We start from the raw sequence: 21991 nt of genomic DNA, 5'->3' as shown, positions 1-21991 counted from the left end.
ATAATTCACGTTTCTAGGGACATAACTGAATCTAAACACAAATAGTGGGTATAATATTAACATCGAACACATCTAAGTGAGACCTAATTGAGAATGAATACATCCAAATGAGAATAATTGAAAAATATAATCTGATTTGTTAGTATAATTGATAATAGGATAACATTGAATCACTTTTATAAACGTTAAGGATACAAATAGGACGATTTAAACGTTATGGACACAAATAAGACTTACCCCAAACGTTAGGGACAAAAACGATACTTTACTCTATATTTTTTTTTTCAAGATTTTTAATCTCTCTAGAGAGTTTGATTGAGAAACTCTACATAGCATATGAGAATCTATCATCATACAATGAAATTCAATTTGGGCAGAAATTTGTTTTAGATAATATTTATGCAACGATGAAAAAAGATATAAATTATTAAAGGTACTTGTAAATTTATGATTAATATTGCATATTTTTCATACATAGAATTTTTTAATTGACGATCTTTAGATACTAATAACATCTTCATGTCAATTAAGGGTTGATTAAATCTATAAATTATCGATATAAAAAATTAATACTTGGCTGCAAAAGAATACTTGATTTGGAAGTTGATAGATAAAAAATAAAGAGTAGAGGGTTAATTAGAATCATGTTTAAAGAATTTTTAGCAGATAAATTGAGCTAATGACTTTAACTAGATGAAGCTATCTACATTATTTTATAAAACCTGTCTTCTAAAATGCCAAAAGCTTACAGCTACAGTATTCTCTCCGCTTTTTTTCACTTAATTGTTGTTTTAAAATGTAATATCTCACTATATATTTTTTAAGTGAGACTAAAATAAAATATGTGAAAAAATAAGTGAAAAAATAGTTGAATAATAAAAAATCATACTTGATAAAATAATTGATAGAAAAATGGAAAAAATTTATTCTTACACTATAAAAAAAATTGTTTTGTAAGATTTTAGAGAAAAAAAAGTATAAAAAATATGATTTGTATTAAAAATAAGATCAAGAAGAATAAAAATATTTTTTTCAACAAATATAAAATAAGAATTGGAAACGAATTATTGTGGGACAGACTTAAAATTTAAAAACAAAAAATAAGTAAAAGAATTTTAATTTTTTAAAATAAAAATGGGATAAATTTTGTAATTATTTTGCCAAGGCTATTCTTTGGGTTTTTTATTTAAATAAATAATTAAATATGAAAATATTCTCAAGGACAAAATCGTACTTCAGTGGTAACAAAAGGCTAGTTTCGTCAAACTAGACATGCGAGGGTTTATGAAGGGCTTAACCCTCAACAAAATAACACACCCCCTCCCATTTCCTTCTTTCAACAGCATCCATGGACGTTTCCAGCACAATTAAGCCCCATTTCCTAAATTCCCGAACAGTATTCTAGGGCATGTTTCAAAAACCTTCGATTTCAACAATTCCATTCGCTCCTTCGCTTCATTGAACAAATCAATGTTGAAGCTCATCACTTCCTCGTCCTCCCGCATCCACCACCATCGCTTCCCCTCTGCCGCGGCGGTTACGGCGCTCCGGCCCGTCGCTGAGTCCAGCTCCCCGCTGCTCCGAGTGCTCAATTCACTTGGCGGGTTGGGCCGGAGGAATGGTAACTCGGTTGGGCGCTTATTTTTCTGTTCCGGTTCGGGTTCTGGCGACGGGTCGGATCAGGCGGTTGACGCGGAAGTGAAGTCGACTGAGTCCGGTGCCGCCGACGAGGCGCAGGCGAAGGCTTCTTCGGCTATAGTGTCCACTTACCCCAGACCTGAAGATTACCTCACTGTTAGTTTTTCTGGATTTATTTTAGAACTGTAGTTGTTTAAATTAGTCTTCAACAATTGCCGAATTTTGGTTTTTGGTTATTGATGCTGTGTTTGAAGTTAAGTTTGAACTTTGAAGTGTATGAATGAAGAATGTGTGTGTCGAAATTGTAGTTAGGTAGTAAATTATCATTGTTATGCAAGGTGTGGACTGTGGAGTTATGGATCAAGTTAGTTTTTTTTTTTAATTTAACAGAAAAAAAAATATTTTTAATATGTAAACTGTGTCCAAGGCTGCGAATTCTTACTTGTCTCAATGCAACAGTACACTGTGCTGTTCCTTCATCAGGCAAATATAGCTATGGTTTCAATGTCCATTTTTTTAATTATTTTACTCGCTAAAGTAAATATTTGGAGTTTATCAATGGTATGCCTTTTATACATTGATTTATTACCATTTTCCTCGTTTGGAGAATATAATAAAATGTTTGTATTCTTATGTTTGCTCCGATCAGGTTTTGGCATTGCCATTGCCACATCGGCCACTTTTTCCAGGATTTTATATGCCAATCTATGTTAAGGTACTGTTTCTTATCAAAATGATGGACTGATGGTTAAATATAGCTTGAAAAAGCTGCCAGTATGGTTGTCTGATTGGTATTTTACTATGCATCTAGGATCCAAAATTGTTAGCAGCTTTGCAGGAAAGTCGAGAAAGACAAGCCCCTTATGCTGGTGCTTTCCTTCTTAAGGATGATCCAGGGGCTGATCCAAGCATAGTATCTGGCTCTGAAACGGAAAAAAGTGTGTATGATTTAAAAGGAAAAGAGCTGTTTAATCGTCTTCATGAAGTTGGGACTCTAGCTCAAGTATGAGTTTTTGAATCAATGACTTACATATCTTGAATATTTGCATCTGGTTTTGTCGCTAATCCTGTTTTCAATGCCAGATTTCGAGCATCCATGGGGAACAGGTGATTCTGATTGGTCATCGGCGTCTACGTATAACAGAGATGGTATGTATTGACCAAATGGAAAACACAGAAAAATTGATGTTTGATGTATCTTTTTGTGCCATCCTACTTGTACAACTGGGTGTTTCTCGCACTTGAAAGGGATTTCTGTTTACAAATAATCATTTCTCTTAGTAGCGTCTGAAATATTCTGATGATTATTTGATGTGAAAACTTGTGTCTTATCTACAGGTTAGTGAGGATCCACTTACTGTAAAAGTTGATCATCTCAAGGTTCGTTTGTAACTGCTATCTATTGTTTCCTTAGTCTACATCTTGGTCAGGAGTAATAGGTTTCTTTGCCTTGTTATTGTAGTTTTATGTGGTTTTACTTGGTGATGCAGGATAAGCCATATAATAAAGATGATGATCTTATAAAGGCCACATCTTTTGAGGTTATATCAACCCTAAGGGATGTTCTTAAAACAAGTTCCCTTTGGAGAGACCATGTCCAGACTTACACTAAGGTTTGGATCTTTCTCTATATGAGTTTATTAGGGAGAGGGAATTGGAGTTATCCTTTGTTTATGTGGCACTGTTTGTTTGCATCAATTACTTTCTAGTGTCTCATGTTTAAGTTACTTGACTAAATGAATCTTTTCTTAATATTGTAACAAATCCAATGAATTGATCTATCACACCATCTTGTCACATGGAAAATAGTTATTATCCATCATTTTTTATAATTTTACTGTGAGTGGAACCGAAGTGGTAGAAGGAAGAAATATGAAAGGTTTAGTGAGGAACAAAAATGTTTGGTAAAGGGTAGGTAAATTATTATTATTCGCATTAACCACATTAAATTCCTTGAAAATGTACCGTTTTAATGTGTTTTTAATGACTAAAACTGTTAACATATAGACATATACATCCATTGGAACGGGATCAGAATGTTAAGTGAGCATTATTCTTGTATACAAAACCACAATGGATTAGCAATATATGAGAGTTCCCTTGCTCCCCAGACTTAATGACTAATTTCTCATCTGAACCTGTTCTACACCTCTAATAACCATAATCTCTTTTATTTCTTCTTGCTAATTAACTAATTCCTTCCAAGGCCCAGGGTCCTTTTAACATAATTAACCCCCAACCTCAAATTCAGTTGTTGCACATTTTCCTTTGTCCTGTTTGCTTTATTGTACAATGTTGAGAACCCCAAACATGTGATAGCTTTCACTATTTTCATGTATTCAAGAAGCATCACTCAAATTCAAATATGCTGGATCTTGGTGATATGGACTTGTTAGGCATCCTTGCAACATAATATGGGTTTTGTAATAATCATTTACCTTAGGTTTGCTGTGGAGGAAACTAAAAGTTTGTTGTTTAATTTAATATAATTGTCCATTGTGCATGTTTGACATTAATACATTATAGAATACTTGAGTTTGTTTCATGTCATATCAATTGAAAATTGAAATATTATCTATCTGTCTGATATGAGATATGAGCTGCATTTACAGCAAACAAATCAACAATAATTTTTTTAAATATAACTTCCATTTCAATCAGAAGATCAAGAGGTTTCAGTCCATTATTATATTTCAATTATTTGGTTGAGTCAGTTTGTTCCTTGTAAATAATGAGGAATTTTCTGAAAGAAAATTCTTTTTATAACATAACTGCAGGATAGTGAAACTATATTCTTTTTACAACCTATAAGCAACTGAATGGACTATACGATCATGTACTATACAATGGCTATCTTTTTTTTTTTTTTTTTTTTATTGTTTTCATAAGTTTTCTTTTTGTGAAACATATAAGCATGAATGATGCAGTACGACTTTATTTGACGGTTATGACAATTAATATTGGATAATAGTTAATTACTTAACCTATATTATTTTATCATGTCATGTTGACTTTCTTCATTTTAAAATGCACAGCATATAGGTGATTTCACTTATCCGAAGCTAGCAGATTTTGGAGCTGCAATATCCGGGGCAAACAAATTGCAATGTCAAGAAGTTCTTGAAGAGTTAGATGTGAGTACTGTACTTTGCCACTTACGCTGAGAAAGATTGGCTTTATGCATTGCAGACTATATATAAAAATATAGATATTTCTGAGGCTATAATCAGTTTTAATTTCAATTAACATATAAATAAGTGAACCTGTGGAATTTTAAAATTATAATATTGGAACTATTGTTTCTGATTTTGCTGAACAGGTGTATAAACGATTAAAACTCACACTGGAGTTGGTAAAGAAAGAGATGGAAATCAGTAAGATTCAGGTAATAGTTCTTTTGAATGCACTTTTATGCTCCACTCAAATTTTCATCATATATTGACGCGGGTGTTGATTTTGTTAGGAATCAATTGCAAAAGCAATTGAAGAAAAGATAAGTGGTGAGCAGCGCCGTTACTTGTTAAATGAGCAACTTAAGGCCATAAAGAAGGTACAAACTACAAATCTCTCATGATTTGGTTATGTAATACATCGGTGTGCCTGTAATGCTGAACAACTTTTTATTTCTGGCTTGTCAACCTATTTTCTAACTAGAAAGTTTGGTTCATTGCATATTTGATTTAGCTTCTATTCTTCAATCCTTTATTTTAAATTGCCTACAAGTATTAGCATAAGGAGAATACCAGCAGCAAGATCAATGCCCTAGATTGACACCAAAACTTTCAAAACCACAAGATAACGACCATAGAAAAATGTAGCTACTTGGCCTGTGTGACTTCCCTAGAATATAGTAAACAATATAGCAGATATATACTCAGCATTTTTCTCAACCTATACTCCTATAGATACATATTGTTTTGATTGCTACTTGAAACAAAATGTCCAGAAACATCACCGAATAGAATGCCAGCAGTGGTTCTACACACTGCTGAGAGCGATGGTGGCATCATGTGTAGACCACTGCTAAGCTCATCTGTTGTGTCAGTTAAAGTCAATTAGTAGCTCTAACCATGCATAGAAATTTGAAAGAAATATGCAATACAGTACTCCTAACATGAGTTAAATTATTATCCTTTGCAAATGATATTTAGTTGGTCAGAATTTATTGTTTATTCGTTCTTTTGGTGTATTTACAGGAATTGGGTCTGGAGACCGATGATAAGACAGCTCTCACTAGTATGTTCTGCTCTATAATATGTTTGTAAATCAGGATGATACACTTCTTTTTGTTTCTCATTTCTTGCCTCAAGGTTGATTGTGTATATAAGCATGTAGGAAAGATCATTGTTGAATCAATTAATTAGTGATCAAAGTCTTCATGACTTAGAAATCACTAAATGATTCTCACTTGACTGGTTTAACTTTATCTTGTCCTCATCTCTGTGTTTCTATGCAGTATCCTTTAAATCTTGTGGCCGCATAATAAGTGTAGGAATGTTCTCTTTGTTATAGTTTTTTCATATTCTGGCTGGCCTGCAGTAATAATCTGATCATATTTGAGTTATATTGCTTCCAGCCATTCCATCAAGTATGGCTGAATGGTTGTATTCTCTGGTGAAGTGTTTTTTGGCTTGTTGCTAAAATAGAATTACCTTTTCTTTTATTTAAGGTAAATTCAGGGAAAGGATTGAACCAAAGAGAGAAAAATGCCCCCCTCATGTTTTGCAAGTCATAGACGAAGAACTCACAAAGCTGCAGCTGTTGGAGGCTAGTTCTAGTGAATTCAGTGTTACCCGTAACTACTTGGACTGGTTGACTGCACTACCTTGGGGAGAATACAGGTTTGTGTTTACAGAACTTTGCTCTTATTACTGTTGGCTGTAGGAATTGAAATTTGTGATTTCAAGGATATCTTATAACATCCCTGTTACCATTTATGTGGGTTGGACAGATGTGGTTGATAGTTCAAATTAGAACAAGTCAACAAGGGTTTTTGGTGGTTTTTTGTGGTGTTAACTAAAATGCGTAGATAGAGTTTTCAGTAGATTCTGGGAACAGTGAATGAGTCTGATAAGATGAAATTTCATTATTAGCCTATAATAACATCTACTCAACTAAGCATGCTTGAATTATATGATACTAATGGATTAATAAGCCACTTTTAGTGGCTATTATTAATCTATATCCTTTTATATATATTAAATGTGTAATAATAATAAATGTGAGATAAGTCAAGAAGGTAAGTATAAGAATGAGGTATTGGATTCAAGTCTTATAAATAACAAAACAATGTATTTTTATTGACATATATGATGAAGGATATTTTAGAAAAATTGTGCACCAAATGTCCAAACCCCGCCGGTCCTCCCAATTCCGATTATAAATAGTAGACATAGAAGTAGAAGTAGATTATATATAGTAGAAGTAGATATTCTTTTTGGTAATCATGCCTTTGAAAATAATATTGTTTTATCCTTACTTATAAAATATCCAAAAACAAAAGCTAATTCTTTCAACGTCAATTCCTCTTAGGTAATCTGTTTGACTTAATTCTTTCCTCTCTTATTTTTTAAAATTTTTTTTTTCAGAACTAAAAGCAAATGGACCATGTGTAGCGTTCTTTACTTTTACTATGACTGTTGTGAATCTCATAATTTGGTTGATCTATTATTTCAAAATCCAGTGATGAGAACTTCGATGTTACTCGGGCACAAGGGATTCTGGATGAAGATCATTATGGATTAACTGATGTGAAGGAAAGGATATTGGAATTCATAGCTGTTGGGAAACTAAGAGGGACTTCTCAAGGTAATCATTTTCATTTTTGTAATTGTTTAGACAGTGATTTAACGTGAAAAGCTTGAGGCTTCTGAACTCCTCAGCTCATATATTTATATACACTGATTAATCATTACAATACCTACTAAAGATAAACATAATCATTCATAATTGATTCTAATCTAACCTAATTGACACTTTACAGCTAATTGATTGAATATAATATCAATAGTAATGTATCTAGTGTCCGCCAAGTTTTATAGATACTATAGTGATGTCATTTCTTAAAGCAGAGATGCTTTTGCTAAGAAATCTTTAATCACCACATATCTTGATGCTTGATTTCATATATATATAGAGAGAGAGAGAGACTATTTACATATATTTTACCCAAAAAAAGATTATTTTATGTTATGGGAGAATATGCCAGTGTAAGCTGTGGAGTATGTTATTAGTTATGTTTATTTAAATTAACTTTTTACGCATAGAAGTTTGGAAGATTAATAACTTGGTTGACTGTATCAGTCTTCTAAATATCATGGTGTATTTATTGCCTATGGTGCCTTTCATCTTTTCATTTTCAAAAAGGTTGACATGATTCCTGATCTTTCTCATATTTGCAGGAAAAATAATCTGTCTTTCTGGTCCACCAGGAGTGGGCAAAACAAGTATTGGCCGTTCAATTGCACGTGCCTTGAACCGTAAGTTCTTCCGTTTCTCTGTAGGAGGATTAGCTGATGTAGCTGAAATAAAGGTAACTAATTTTCTGTCTCCTTGTTAAGGTTAAATTATATGTTAGTTCCATGGCAACAAATGAGGTAGTGTTCTGAATCATATATACGCCATCTTACAGGGTCATCGTAGAACCTATATTGGTGCTATGCCAGGAAAGATGGTACAATGCCTAAAGAATGTGGGGACAGCCAACCCTCTTGTTTTGATTGACGAGATTGACAAAGTAATACATTGGTAGTTGGTTCAATTTATTTGAATTGAGTATTCTATTCTCCCTTAGTATGTTTGCTTGGTCAAAATAAATATGCTGCATGATTTTTGTTTTCCTTCCTAAATGTTCTTTTAGAATTTAGGAGGATGATTTTGGTATTCATATTTGAATATTTGTTTTATTCAATTGACAGTTGGGCAGAGGACATGCTGGTGATCCAGCAAGTGCCTTGCTAGAGCTCTTGGATCCGGAGCAGAATGCTAATTTTCTGGACCATTATCTTGATGTTCCCATTGATTTATCAAAGGTAACATATTTGGTAGCTTGAATGGTGACATGCTTTTTTATGTGTAATATGTTCATGTCCATGTTCAAGTGGGTTGCGTGTATAGTTATCAAACCGGACCAGCTGGTTCAACCGAAAAGCTGGTGAACCGAACCCTACCAGGTCTAATTTAGTATTTAGACTGGTCAAACTTGGTCAACCCAGTGAAAACCGGTCAAACCTGGTTTAAACGGACCAAGTGAACTAGCAGGTCACAGAAGCAATGACGTCAGCATGGCATTAGCACCTGTTTTATATAACTCGGGAATCGATCCCAGGTTCTCCTAGTATGCCTAGGCAAGCTTACCCAATACCGCTAGGCTAAGTTGTTATTTGTTATATATATATATATATATATATATTAAATATATTATATAAATGAAATTGAATTAACTAATTTTTATTTAAACGGTTCAGCCAGTGACCTATTGGTTTAACCACTGACCCAATGTCTTGATTGGTTCGATTATTGGCTCGGTTTTGATAACTATGGTTGCGTGGCTAATGATAGTATTCTAGGGGAAAATTTGGTTATTCAACATGTTAACCACATGACTTACCATTGAAATCATTTCCACAGGTTCTCTTTGTTTGCACTGCAAATGTAGTGGAAATGATACCAAACCCTCTGTTGGATAGGATGGAGGTTGTTGCTATTGCTGGATACATCACTGACGAGAAAATGCACATCGCCAGAGATTATCTGGAGAAGAGTACACGAGAAGCATGTGGAATCAAGCCAGAACAAGTACTTTTTTTTTCCACCCATGTTGTAGTCCCTTTTATACACAAAGAATGCCATACTTGAAATCCATGGTTACTGCAAACATGACGATGCCGTCTTTTATAGCCATTTTCATTTTTATCGACTAAATATTAACTACAAAAATGAACTTGCTTCAGGTGGAAGTGACCGATGCTGCTCTTCTTGCCTTGATAGAAAATTACTGCCGAGAAGCAGGTGTCAGGAATCTCCAAAAGCACATAGAGAAAATATACCGAAAGGTGCTGCCTTTAAGTCTGCATGTATATAGTTCAATTGTATTGAATATCTTTGTATAGCAAGTTCCAAGTTTGGATAAATGACATGGCATAGTTAGGCTATCATTGGACAAAGTAAAAGTTTTGTGAAATGGTGAATTGTTATGGCAGAATTAAAGATGTGCTATTGTTAATAGTAGGTTGTTGCCCATAACCATTAGCAATGTTCTAAGTATAGTGTCAAATGAGCAAGAGCCGCTATATTTATATTTAGTTGCACTTATTTATCTCCTGTTGGTTGTTTCTTAATATTGACTTAGCTGTTTGATTTCAATTTTGGAGATTGCTATATTTCAATATATTTGAATTTTAGTAAATGCTTTGGTTACCTGGGCCCAAAATATTCTGTTTGTGGTATCGCAGATAGCACTACAACTAGTGAGGAAAGGGGAGACAAAAGCCACTGTTGCTAGTGTTCAATCTGTTGAGGCTAAAAGAGTTGAAGAAGATAATGTTGAATCACATCCAGATCCCAATCAGAAGGAAAGCTCCATGGTAGCAGATAGTAGTAACCCTGAACAAATGAGTGAGCCTTACAAAGAAGTTGACAAGGAGCAAACAGATCTACCAGTTGATCAATCTGAATCTCCTGAAAACCAATTGACAGATGTGAAGGTATGTAATGTTAACTTTTCTGGGAGCATATATATATATATATATATATATATATATATATATGATTTTTTTATTTTTTTTGTTAAATTTACTTTGTGGCAATTGATTCATTACCAAATAAAACCAAGTATTAGTGAATGAAAACTTAGTAACTCTCCAATACATTACTTGATGTTATGGTGTTGCCATGAGCATGCAGATGTTATGGTATAACAGTTCTATACAACAAGAAACAACAACAAAGCCTTGTCCCACTAGGTGGGATCGGCTACATGAATCAAACGACGCCATTGAGCTCTGTCATGTATCATGTCTACAGAGAGACTGTTTACATGTAGATCTCGTTTGACCACCTAATGGATGGTCTTCTTAGGTCTTTCTCTGCCTTTCACTCTTTGTCCATCTTCCATCTCATCCACCTTCCTGACTAGGTGTTCTGTCGGTTTTCTTCTCATATGTCCAAACATGGTATAACAGTTTTATATTGGCCAAAAAAAAAATGATAGAAAAAATGCATTTTATACGTGTATCTGAACGGCCTCTACCAATATCGGCACACACATTTAGCAGTTGATGTGTTTTCTTTCTATAAACCTGAATTTTTTTGTCCAACAGCTCACTTGTTGCTCATTTGTATGGATCTTGATTTTGGCAGGAAGGAAGTGATGAAGATAAGGAAATTGAAACTACGACAATTGAGAAAGTGTTGGTTGATAAATCAAATATAGCTGACTATGTTGGCAAGCCTGTCTTCCATGCTGAACGCATCTACGATCAGACACCTATTGGAGTTGTCATGGGTCTTGCCTGGACAGCTATGGGTGGTTCTACCCTTTATATAGAGACAACCCTTGTCGAAGAAGGGGATGGAAAAGGAGCCCTGAACCTCACTGGTCAATTGGGGGATGTGATGAAAGAAAGTGCTCAGATAGCTCATACAATTGCCAGAAGAATACTACTGGAGAAGGAACCAGAAAATCATTTCTTTGCAAATTCAAAGTTACATCTCCATGTTCCTGCAGGGGCTACACCAAAGGACGGACCTAGTGCTGGCTGCACGATGACGACTTCATTGTTGTCCCTTGCTATGAAGAAGCCCGTAAAAAAGGATCTGGCAATGACAGGGGAAGTCACACTCACCGGGAAGATTCTTCCCATTGGCGGGGTAGGTTGAGAAATGCCATTTATTCCGATCTTATTGGTTATAATCTTTAGCTGCAGTCATGCTTACATATTTTTTTTTTCTCTTTAATATTTTCTTTATGAAAGGAAATGGTATTGTCCATGCGTTGGCTACCTGCTTTCAGTATCTACTCTGCAATTAAAGGCCTACTTGATCTTGAAAATGATCTTATTTTTAAAGTCGAAGACAATGTTGTATTTTTATAATTATTTGAAAAAGATAAAACCATTTTCTGGAACTAAAATATATTTTAGCATATTAACTAACTATAAATGGAAAGACACCAAAGAAAAACTAACCGTAAATGGAAAAAGAATACAAACCTCTATGAACCCTTGCCCAATTTTTGGTGATATGGAGTATTTATTTGCATCCTTGACTCATGCAATGCTTTGAATATGGTGCAGGTTAAGGAGAAAACAATAGCTGCGAGGAGAAGCGAAGTTAAGACCATTGTATTCCCTTCTGCCAACAGGAGAGACTTTGACGAGCTGGCACCAAATGTTAAAGAAGGTCTTGATGTTCATTTTGTTGATGACTTCATGCAGATCTTTGATTTGGCTTTTGATGATGACAATTCCCAGCATTCGGAGAAGTCAGTCTCGCTATAATGCTCTGTAGGATCATCCTTTATTTGAAACTCAATTCTTTGATGTGCTGGTAACCAGCCTGAATTTTGTACTATATTTTTGTATTTAATTTAATGCCAGTGTTTCTTGGACCTTTAAATTCATCTGCTGGGCAGAGGAGAAGTATCATTTTCTCTTTCAGATTTTGTAACCGAGTGTAATAATATGTACATTTATATTTTATAGTTGAGACTTGAGATGTTCGGTATCAAATTGTTTTCTCAAGATGGGGAGTGCTCATGCCTGAAGGAGAATAGTTCGTCTTTCCCTTTTTAATTAATTATAAAGACATTTTAGTATAAAAAAAATATAATATATATTTTTAAAAAAAGTTAAATACTGATATAGATAATATAGGCTATGTATCGTATTTTTACATGTTTATATTTTTATTATATCTATACGTAAAAATTTAGGTAAATTTTACTCGATTCTTAATTGGATATTATCTTAACCTGATAACTAATTATATGTGACTTGAGTTATTTTAATTTAATTAGAATTAATATCTTAATCATAATAGGATATTTTGTAATTAAGTTATTATTTAAAATAGATAATTATATAATTTTTTAAAATATTAATAATTAATCCTATTTTTTTGAATCATTTTTTCTTTTGAAATACAGAAGAAAAAATTGAAAAACTTCTTTTCCCAAATCAGGTATCCTAACTCTCTCTCTAATAGTTTTCATTCCTCTCCATTCTTTAATTGTTGTCGCGCCTTCTAAAGAGGTGAACTCATAAAATCTCATTTCTATCCAATTTTTTATTATCTTTTTTGATAATGATAGATCATTCTTTATATTGGTTTTATTTAATAAGATTAAAATTTTAGCATGAATAGTTAGATTTATTTAAAAATTTAAAAGTTCACCGGGTTTATAATTTAGTAAAAATATCTTATATTTTGATAAAAATATCTTAAAAAAAGACAAAAAATAAATAAATAAAATGATATTCAAAGTATTCAATTATTATCATGGTAGATAGTGAATGGTTATATTAAAGAGTGATAATGTCCAAGTAACGAGAACTCAAAAGTGTTCTTTTAGAAAGAATTATTTTAAAAAAATATTGGTTATTAATATTTTAAAAAATTAGATAATTACTCATTTTAAATAATAAATTAATTACAAAATAATTTTATTATGGTTAAGATATTAACTCTAATTAAACTGAGGTAACTCAAGTTACAAGTATAGTTAGTTATCATTAAGATAACATCCAATAATTAGAAGTTGACATATCATAGAGGATAAATTATATGTTATTTTAGAGAGGGTTAGATAGGATTTACTAAAAAGTTATCATTGTATTGAAATAAACACCAACGTAAATACCTATCATCATCTTAAATATTCATACATTTATTACTATCTTATATTTTTAGTAAAAATAGAAAGAATTACGTCCCACTTTTAGTCTTTGAGATTGGTGAGTTGTACTGATTTAGTCTTCGAGATCTCAATTGCTCTAAATTAGTGCCCCAAATTCAAAAAAATGCACCACGTTAGTCCTTCTCTCATTTTCTATCATCGGAGCACTAACACCGTCATGACCAATTCTTGCCACATAAACATAGTAACGGTTAGATGATATGCCATAAAAGTGGAGTTACTCCAATTTAATTGTTTCATTTAAGTATGATTTTGGTCCTAAGGTAAAAGTTGAAAATGTTTTTCATCCCCAACTTTTTTTTGCATTCGAATTCGTCGCTAAGGTTTAATTTGGTTTTAAAATCGTCTTTTGGACCAAAATACGCTTCTCCTTCTTCACCAAAATCCTCATTTTCTATTCTTCTTTTTCTTCTTCTCCATCACAACATCATCTCTTTTTACTTCTTCTTCTTCATCAAAGCACCAGCAATAACAACAATAAAACAATGTAATAAACAAAAAAGCAGAAACAGAAATGAAAAAATAAATTTGTATAATCTCCATCACTATCTCTCTCAACTCCAAAGAACAAACAAAAAAATAGAAGTAGAAGCAACCAGAAGCATCAACAACAACAATGGATAATGGAATCAGAATCAGAAGAAGAAGAAACAGAAGCAGAAGAACCATGGAAGTAGAATAGAATTAGAATCAATAACAATAATAGAATCATAATTAGAAATAATATAATTAACAAAATCAACAAATCTACAAAAAAAAAATTAACAATATAATTAACAGAAGATACAGAAGAAGTAACAATGTAATTAACAAAATCAACAAATCAGGAGTAAAATTGGAACCCTATGGAAGAACATCGGCGAGGATGCAAAGCATAGCGGCAAGTGGCGAGAAGCAGCGGCGACCGACGAGGAGCAGTGATGACCGGCGAGCGAGCGAGCGAGCGAGAAGGAGGAGCAGAAACAGCGAGCGGCGCGCACCCTCGCGGATCTGCTAGCGTTGACGTCGAACACTGGCGTCGACGTCCATCCGTCCCTCGCCCTTCCCTCTTCTTCTTCCCCTCGTCCGTCCCTCACCCTTCCTCTTCCCCTCGTCTGTCCCTCGCCCTTCCTCTTCCCCCTTCTTCGTCTTCCCCTCTGACCTTCCCCCTTCTTCTTCTTCCTTTCTGCCCTTCCCCCTTCCCCCTTCCCCGTGTTCTCTTTTTTTTTTTTTCTTTTTTCATTTTATAATTTTTTAATTACGGGTAGTTTAATAATAAAAATTAAAATTTTGGTAAAAAAGACGATTTTAAAACTAAGTTAAACTTTAGGGACAATTTTATATGCAAAAAAAGTTGGAGGCGAAAAAAATTTTCAGTCCCTACCTTAGAGACCAAAATCGTACCTAATCCCCTTTTATAACCTAAATAAGATTTATGTCACTCTTCTTCACTTCATCTTCATCTTTTTTCTTTTCTTTTCTTCTCTGTAAATATTACATAAATTTAGTTTGATTGTTCTATTAAATCAAATGTGGTTTGTTAAACTAAATGCAATTACTTCTTGAGACTCTTGTGTATCTGAGTAACTTAGTTGAAAAATTTTGATCTCAATTTCCTGGACATTAGTAAGTTGAGGTGCAGATTTTGGAGGAGCTTGAACAGGTGCATGTTGATCACTACTTAAAAGAAGAACGATAATAACTTCTGGTGCAATAAAATTTGGATCAACAACAAATTCTGGTGCAACATAATTTAAATAAGTAGCTTTTTGTTTGGATTACTATATGGTGATCCGGTAGTTTCCAGAAATCCTAACACAGCTACCACTCACTAATTTTTGTCACTTAGAAGTGAAATTTTTTTTTCTGCAACTATTATGGAGAAGTTGAATACAAAGAGTGATGACAAAAGAAGAGTAACGTTTTATTTTTCTTTCAGAGGCAGACAATGTCATTTTAAAGTATGTTTAGCGCCAAATACAAATGACGTCATTTTTTTATGTCCAGCGTGGCAAGAATCGACTACGTCATTGACAATGTCAGTGTTCTGATGACAGAAAATGAGGAAGAGACTAACATAGTGTATTTTTTTAATCTGAAAAACTAATTTAGAGCAATTGAAATTTCGAGAACTAAATCGGTATAACTCGTCAATCTCAAAGACTAAAATAAGACTTAACTCTAAGTAGAAAAGTACCTAATTCACTAGTAACAAAATATGTATTAATATTACAATAAGATGATAAATATATAACATCTTAAATTGTAATATAAGTGTGAATCATTTATCACCAATTAAAGCTAATGGACTCAGTGAAGATTGTGGGCTGAACTAGAAGCACAAATTTCGGCTACTTCATGTCTCATGCTGCTGGGCCCACAAACCATTACTCCAACATCTTCTTCTTTGCACTCATACAGAATTTCTGAATTATCATGAGCAGCCAATTAGTATTAATTACTTGATGATAATAGAAAATTACGTCAAATATATGCAGATTAGAACCAATTATTTTGGTTGATTCAAATAAAATATTACTGATGAAATAAATTATATTTTTAACATTTTATCAATAATCATAAAATATGTAAAAACTAATTAAATATAATTGGTAACAAGTTAAAATATTTTATATTATGTGAGAAAATATAAAGTAATATAAATTATTATATTAACAAAATACATATCTTATATTATTTTGTAATATGAATCAACTAAAAGAAATCACTAATCTAAATATGCAATTACCCTTACTCTTGAGATCAGGCCTTGCACCAAAATGCACTTTGGTAGCTTCCATTAGAGTTTGATGGGGAAAGCTTTCAAGCTCTCTCTCCTCCGATCTTGCTCTTGTTGATGATGATGATGGTGGTGTTATTGAAATTTGCACATTCGAAATTTTCTTACTTTTCAAGTCATTTAATCTCTTACACCAAACAAAAACAGCACTAGAACATGCACTTATCCCTCCACATGCCAAAAACATGAACCACAAAACCTTAAATGTCCAATCATAAAGTTTACCATTGTTTTGTTCGATTGGGTAGATACAGTAACGAGTTACAAGCCCCATGAGGAGAAGGAACATTAGGAAAGAGGAAGAGATTATGGAACAAAGCTATAGCCAATTTTTCGACCCAACACATGTAAGAGTTTGTTGGTGGGTTTCTTTTTCTTGGTCTTTTTTTCTCTTCTCTTGTAATGTATACTTTGATTTGTAACTGAAGATTATAATTGTGTGGGGATTGAAGAAGAAAGAGGTAGTTGGAGTGTGAGATTGTTGTTGTTGGGTATGAAAGATGAGTTCACGGATTACGGATATGAAGGGAGTTATGCCAATTCAACGAAGAGAAAATAATACCGTGGAGTGTGGTTAAGGTTGTGAGAGGTAGGAGTCGGAGTTGGCGGCAGCACGTATGTATGTGAAGTGTTTTTTTAGTGTCAAGTGTTGGAAGCAGCCACTTAAAGAAGCAGCAGAAGCAGAAGCAGAAGCAGAAAGAAAAGTTGGTTTAACGTTATAAACCTTTAAGTGCAAGAGCGTGTTTAGTTTAGTCTTTGAAAGAGTTTGAACAAATGAATGCCCTTTTTTAATGTGTGATAATTTTTTTGTTATCCCGATTGCAGAAGTGATTTTACTTCTGAATGCTAAAAGTTGTAATTTCTGTATTTTTGTTAGCATTAGTTTGTTATTCGTTGAAAAATTAGATAAAAAAATTTATTTTTTTCTATCAACTCTACTATTTATTTATTTTTATAAAAAAAATATAAGTAATCATCTACGTTAGTTTATAATTCTTATATATTATGTTTATTATTAAAATTTTGTATAATATGAATTATGATTTTATTAAAAAAATAAAGTAAATAATAAATTAATTAATAATAGAGTCATAAATAATAAAAAGGATTAGCCATAAAAAATGCTCTCAAATTATTTAAACGTTAAAAAAAATACACTCAAATTTTATTATCGACAAAAATAATTTTAAATAATTTAAAAACATAACAACAATACCCAATAGTAAATATATATTTTTAAAAAATACCTTAGAGATTGAATTTTGATAAAATTTTTTGCAAACATGATTATAAAAATAAGATATTATACATAAAAATGGGTGATTTTTGGTTAAGTATATATTTTTTTTATATTTTTTTTGTTAACAACCAATAATACTTTTAAAAAAATTATAAAACAATATATACTTAACAAAAAATCACCAAATTTTAATAATAATATTAATATCTCATTTTTCTAATCATGTTCATAAAAAATTGCATCAAAAGTCAATCTCTAATGTATTTTTTTGAGAAATACATATTCAATGTTAGTTTTTTTGCAAGATTATCTAATATTAAATATGTATTTCTCAAAAAATACATTAGAAATTAAATTTTGATACAATTTTTTACAAGCATGATTAAAAAAAATGAGATATTATTATTCTTAAATTTTGGTAATTTTTCGTTGAGTATATATTTTTTTGTAATTTTTTTAACAACTAATAATATTTTTAAAAAATCATAAAAAATATATACTTAGAAAAAAATCACTAAATTTTAAGAATAATGATATCTCATTTTTTTAATTATGCTTGTAAAAAATCACATCAAAATTCAATCTCTAAGGTATGTTTTACAAATATATATTTACTGTTGGGTATTGTTATTGTGTTTTTAAATTATTTAAAGGCATTTTTGTCGATAGTAAAATTCGGGTGTATTTTTGTCAATGTTTGAATAATTCGAAAGCGTTTTTGGTGGTTAGCCCTAATAAAAATTTATAATCCAAAATAATACTAAAGGGTAAAAAACGTATATGTGCCAAGGGAGGTTTAAAATTACCCAAATCAGCCAAACAAAATTCTGATACATCAATCCACCAAAGAACAAATATATGTAATTCGAATTAGTTTTCAACGTAATTCGAATTGATATAACTCGAATTATTGACTAGTAACGTTCCTAAGTAATTCGAATCAATATACATCGATTTAAGGAAGCGTAGTTCGAATTAAGTCAATTCGAATTACTAGCATCAACTGCATGAAGAGGGAGTTCGAATCTACTTGATTTGAATTAGTATTGGTTGCTTACTTAGGGTAATTCGAATTGATATGATTCGAATTATATATATATATAGTGCGAATGAACTTGATTCGAATTACTATGAAGCAGAGGTCTATATATATGATGTGTACGTGAGTTGCTCTCAATAGAGGGGTCAGATGGCTAGTGAGGATAGTTTTCTAGTGTTGGTTCACCACAGAGGATCGATTAAGAGAAAAACTCGATCCAGTGTGAAGTTCACCGATAAGGATCCTCTCTGTATTATCGTGAGGCCTACGACGAGCTATGATGACCTTGTTAGCTCTGTACTTCTGAAACTTGGTCTGGATGGTCTGAAAAGGGTTAAGAAGTTTTTCTATCGCATTCCAATGACGGTGCTCCAAGATACCGTGAAGTATGACTGTTTCACGATCGGGAGTGATGAGGACTTGTAGGTCATGTATCATTGTCGCCGGCAGTTTCCCGAGGTGAGGACACCAAAGCTGTTGGCAAAGTTGGTTGATGTGGTATCCAACTCGGGGGGTTCGAACCAGAATACGCACACTTTAGCCACGGTGGCCGGTTCTAGCTCGAGACCTGCCGTTGCTTCTTCCTCCGTCCCTGCGTATGAGCCACCGACCCAGCCTGTCGCCTCCCCTTCGTTCGCTATTGACCTCAGTGGCAATGTCGGCGACGAGGTTGGTACAGGGAAACATCTTCCGACCTCAGTACATTGTGCTACACCAGCTGGTGTTGGAGACGGATTGTTTGATGATCCAGATGATGATGATGTTGAGCCGGATCTGATTGCTGACGACAGTGGCGATGATCTCGGAGCGAGTGACCCAAGAGGGGCTGCAGGTGGATCTAGTTCTGGGAAACAGCAGTACCCACCCCATTTTTCATCATTGGACCTGGATGCCATGAGGCATGATGGGCTTTCTGGGCAAGCTGCTGGATTTGGCGCTAGAGATGTGGACGGGTCTGCTGGTATGACAGAGTTCCAGGTTGGTCAGCAGTTTCAGGATAAAGATGAGGCTTTGTTGAGTGTGAAGACTTACAGCATCCACCGAGGGGTACAGTACAAGGTAGTTGAGTCTGACTATCGCCGGTATGTGGGAAAGTATTCTGAGTTTGGGAATGGGTGCACGTGGTTGATTCGGTTGAGTCTCCGGCAGCGCAAGGGAGTCTGGGAAGTGAAACGGTACAACGGACCGCATACGTGTCTCGCCACCTCTATCTCCAGCGACCATAGGAGTTTGGATTATCATGTGATAGCGACATTCATTATGCCAATGGTGAGGGCTAATACATCCGTCAACATCAAGGTGCTCCTAAATGCCAGGGCCGCACACTTTGGATTCAGGCCGACGTACAGGAGGGTCTGGATGGCGAAGCAGAAGGCTGTTGCCATCATCTATGGTGACTGGGATGAGTCGTACAACGAGCTCCCTAGGTGGGTGTTAGGAGTCCAGTTGACCATGCCTGGTTCAGTAGCAGTCCTTCGGACATGCCCTGTTCGAGTTGGGGGACAGTTGGACAAGTCTCATGCTTATTTTCATAGGCTGTTCTGGACGTTCCCACCTTGTATCGAGGCATTTCGTCATTGCAAGCCGTTGGTGAGTATCGACGGCACCCATCTATATGGTAAGTATGGGGGAACGTTGCTTGTCGCAATTGCATAGGACGGGAACTCCAACATACTCCCTGTGGCATTTGCACTAGTTGAGGGTGAGAATGCTGATTCGTGGTTCTTCTTTCTCTCTCACCTCCGTCAGCACGTCACACCGCAGCCAGGTCTTCTAGTTATTTCAGACAGGCATAACGGCATCAAGGCCGCGATTGAGGCTCCTATCAGGGGATGGCTACCTCCGGCTGCATACCGGACATTCTGCATTCGACACGTAGCAGCAAATTTCACCCTCACCTTCAAGGGCAAAGACGCTCGGAGGCTTCTTGTGACATCAAGAAGTCGATGTTCAGGGCGGGATGCGGGGGAGGTTGTACGCCACCGAACTGCGGTAACACTCTATCAACCTGATGCCACTCAACCACCGCAAAATATATCAGGGAGGTCACACACCACCATAACATCGTATGCCGAGGCTCCAAGACCTCCGGATGGACAACCTGGAGGACGTCGGGTGTGCTATAGGGCATCCATATAAACTGAAAAAAGCAAATCAAATTGGTGCATGAAATTGTGATGTCCAGGCTCAAACAAATCCTGGTAATGGCTCCAAAGCTTGGTGCTCTGATCTTAATTCATAATTGTCACAACTTCGATACAACTAACCAGCAAGTGCACTGGGTCGTCCAAGTAATACCTTACGTGAGTAAGGGTCGAATCCCACGGAGATTGTTGGTATGAAGCAAGCTATGGTCACCTTGTAAATCTCAGTCAGGCAGATATAAAGTGATAATGGAGTTTTCGAATAATAAATAGTAGAATAGGGATAGAGGTACTTATGTAAATCATTGGTAGGAATTTCAGATAAGCGAATGGAGATGCTTCTCGTTCCTCTGAACCTCTGCTTTCCTGCTATCTTCATCCAATCAGTCTTACTCCTTTCCATGGCTGGCTTTATGTGATACATCACCATTGTCAACGGCTACTTTCGGTCATCTCTCGGGAAAATGATCCAATGCCCTGTCACGGCACGGCTAATCGTCTGGAGGCATCACCCTTGCCAATGGCTTCATCCTATCCTCTCAGTGAATAATATGCTCACGCACCCTGTCACGGCACGGCTATTCATCTGTCGGTTCTCGATCATGCTGGAATAGGATTCACCCTCCTTTTGCGTCTGTCACTAACGCCCAGCACTCGCGAGTTTGAAGCTCGTCACAGTCATTCAGTCATTGAATCCTACTCGGAATACCACAGACAAGGTTTAGACTTTCTGGATTCTCTTGAATGCCGCCATCATTCTAGCTTACGCCACGAAGATTCCGGTTAGGAGATCTAAGAGATACTCATTCTAGCTTAATTCATGTAGAACAGAAGTGTTTGTCAGGCACGCGTTCATAAGGGAGAAGGATGATGAGCGTCACACATAATCATCACCTTCATCACGTTCTTGGGTACGAATGGATATCTTAGAAGCGAAATAAGATGAATTGAATAGAAAACAGTAGTACTTGCATTAATCTTTGAGGAACAGCAGAGCTCCACACCTTAATCTATGGAGTGTAGAAACTCTACCGTTGAAAATACATAAGTGAAGGTCCAGGCATGGCCGAGATGGCCAGCCCCCAAAATGTGATCAAAGGATCATAAGATAATCCCAAGATCCAAAGATGGTCAAAAAGACGTCTAATACAATAGTAAGAGGTCCTATTTATAATAAACTAGTCACTAGGGTTTACATGAGTGAGTAATTGATGCATAAATCCACTTCCTGGGC

The 21991-nt window shown here is 34.7% G+C and overlaps 2 protein-coding genes and 1 pseudogene across 2 annotated transcripts; 2 read left to right on the top strand and 1 right to left on the bottom strand.

Annotated features, from left to right (window-relative positions):
* Window positions 1-1274: 1274 nt before the first annotated feature.
* Window positions 1275-12368, top strand: LOC107618105 (lon protease homolog 1, mitochondrial). The gene is made up of 20 exons (XM_016320043.3): window positions 1275-1794; window positions 2288-2353; window positions 2450-2641; window positions 2722-2787; window positions 2977-3018; window positions 3129-3251; window positions 4674-4772; window positions 4958-5023; window positions 5102-5188; window positions 5835-5874; window positions 6308-6479; window positions 7322-7446; window positions 8040-8170; window positions 8270-8374; window positions 8556-8669; window positions 9268-9435; window positions 9591-9692; window positions 10092-10343; window positions 10999-11508; window positions 11934-12368. Exons 1-20 carry the CDS (start codon window positions 1471-1473, stop codon window positions 12135-12137), a joined length of 2988 nt encoding a protein of 995 aa, XP_016175529.1. The 5' UTR covers window positions 1275-1470; the 3' UTR covers window positions 12138-12368.
* A 3476-nt stretch (window positions 12369-15844) lies between these two features.
* On the bottom strand, window positions 15845-19044 carry LOC107615343 (ferric reduction oxidase 5 pseudogene; annotated as a pseudogene).
* On the top strand, window positions 19043-20269 carry LOC148544223 (uncharacterized). Its single transcript, XM_088498898.1, has 3 exons — window positions 19043-19591; window positions 19709-19956; window positions 20041-20269. Exons 1-3 carry the CDS (start codon window positions 19043-19045, stop codon window positions 20267-20269), a joined length of 1026 nt encoding a protein of 341 aa, XP_088355024.1.
* The last annotated feature ends 1722 nt before the right edge of the window (window positions 20270-21991 follow it).

Source organism: Arachis ipaensis, chromosome B9, assembly GCF_059453495.1.
Source record: "Arachis ipaensis isolate K30076 ecotype BB chromosome B9, ASM5945349v1, whole genome shotgun sequence".
Taxonomy (NCBI): domain Eukaryota; kingdom Viridiplantae; phylum Streptophyta; class Magnoliopsida; order Fabales; family Fabaceae; genus Arachis; species Arachis ipaensis.
Note: the sequence above shows the minus strand (reverse complement) of the source record. Positions and strands in the feature narration are given on the sequence as shown.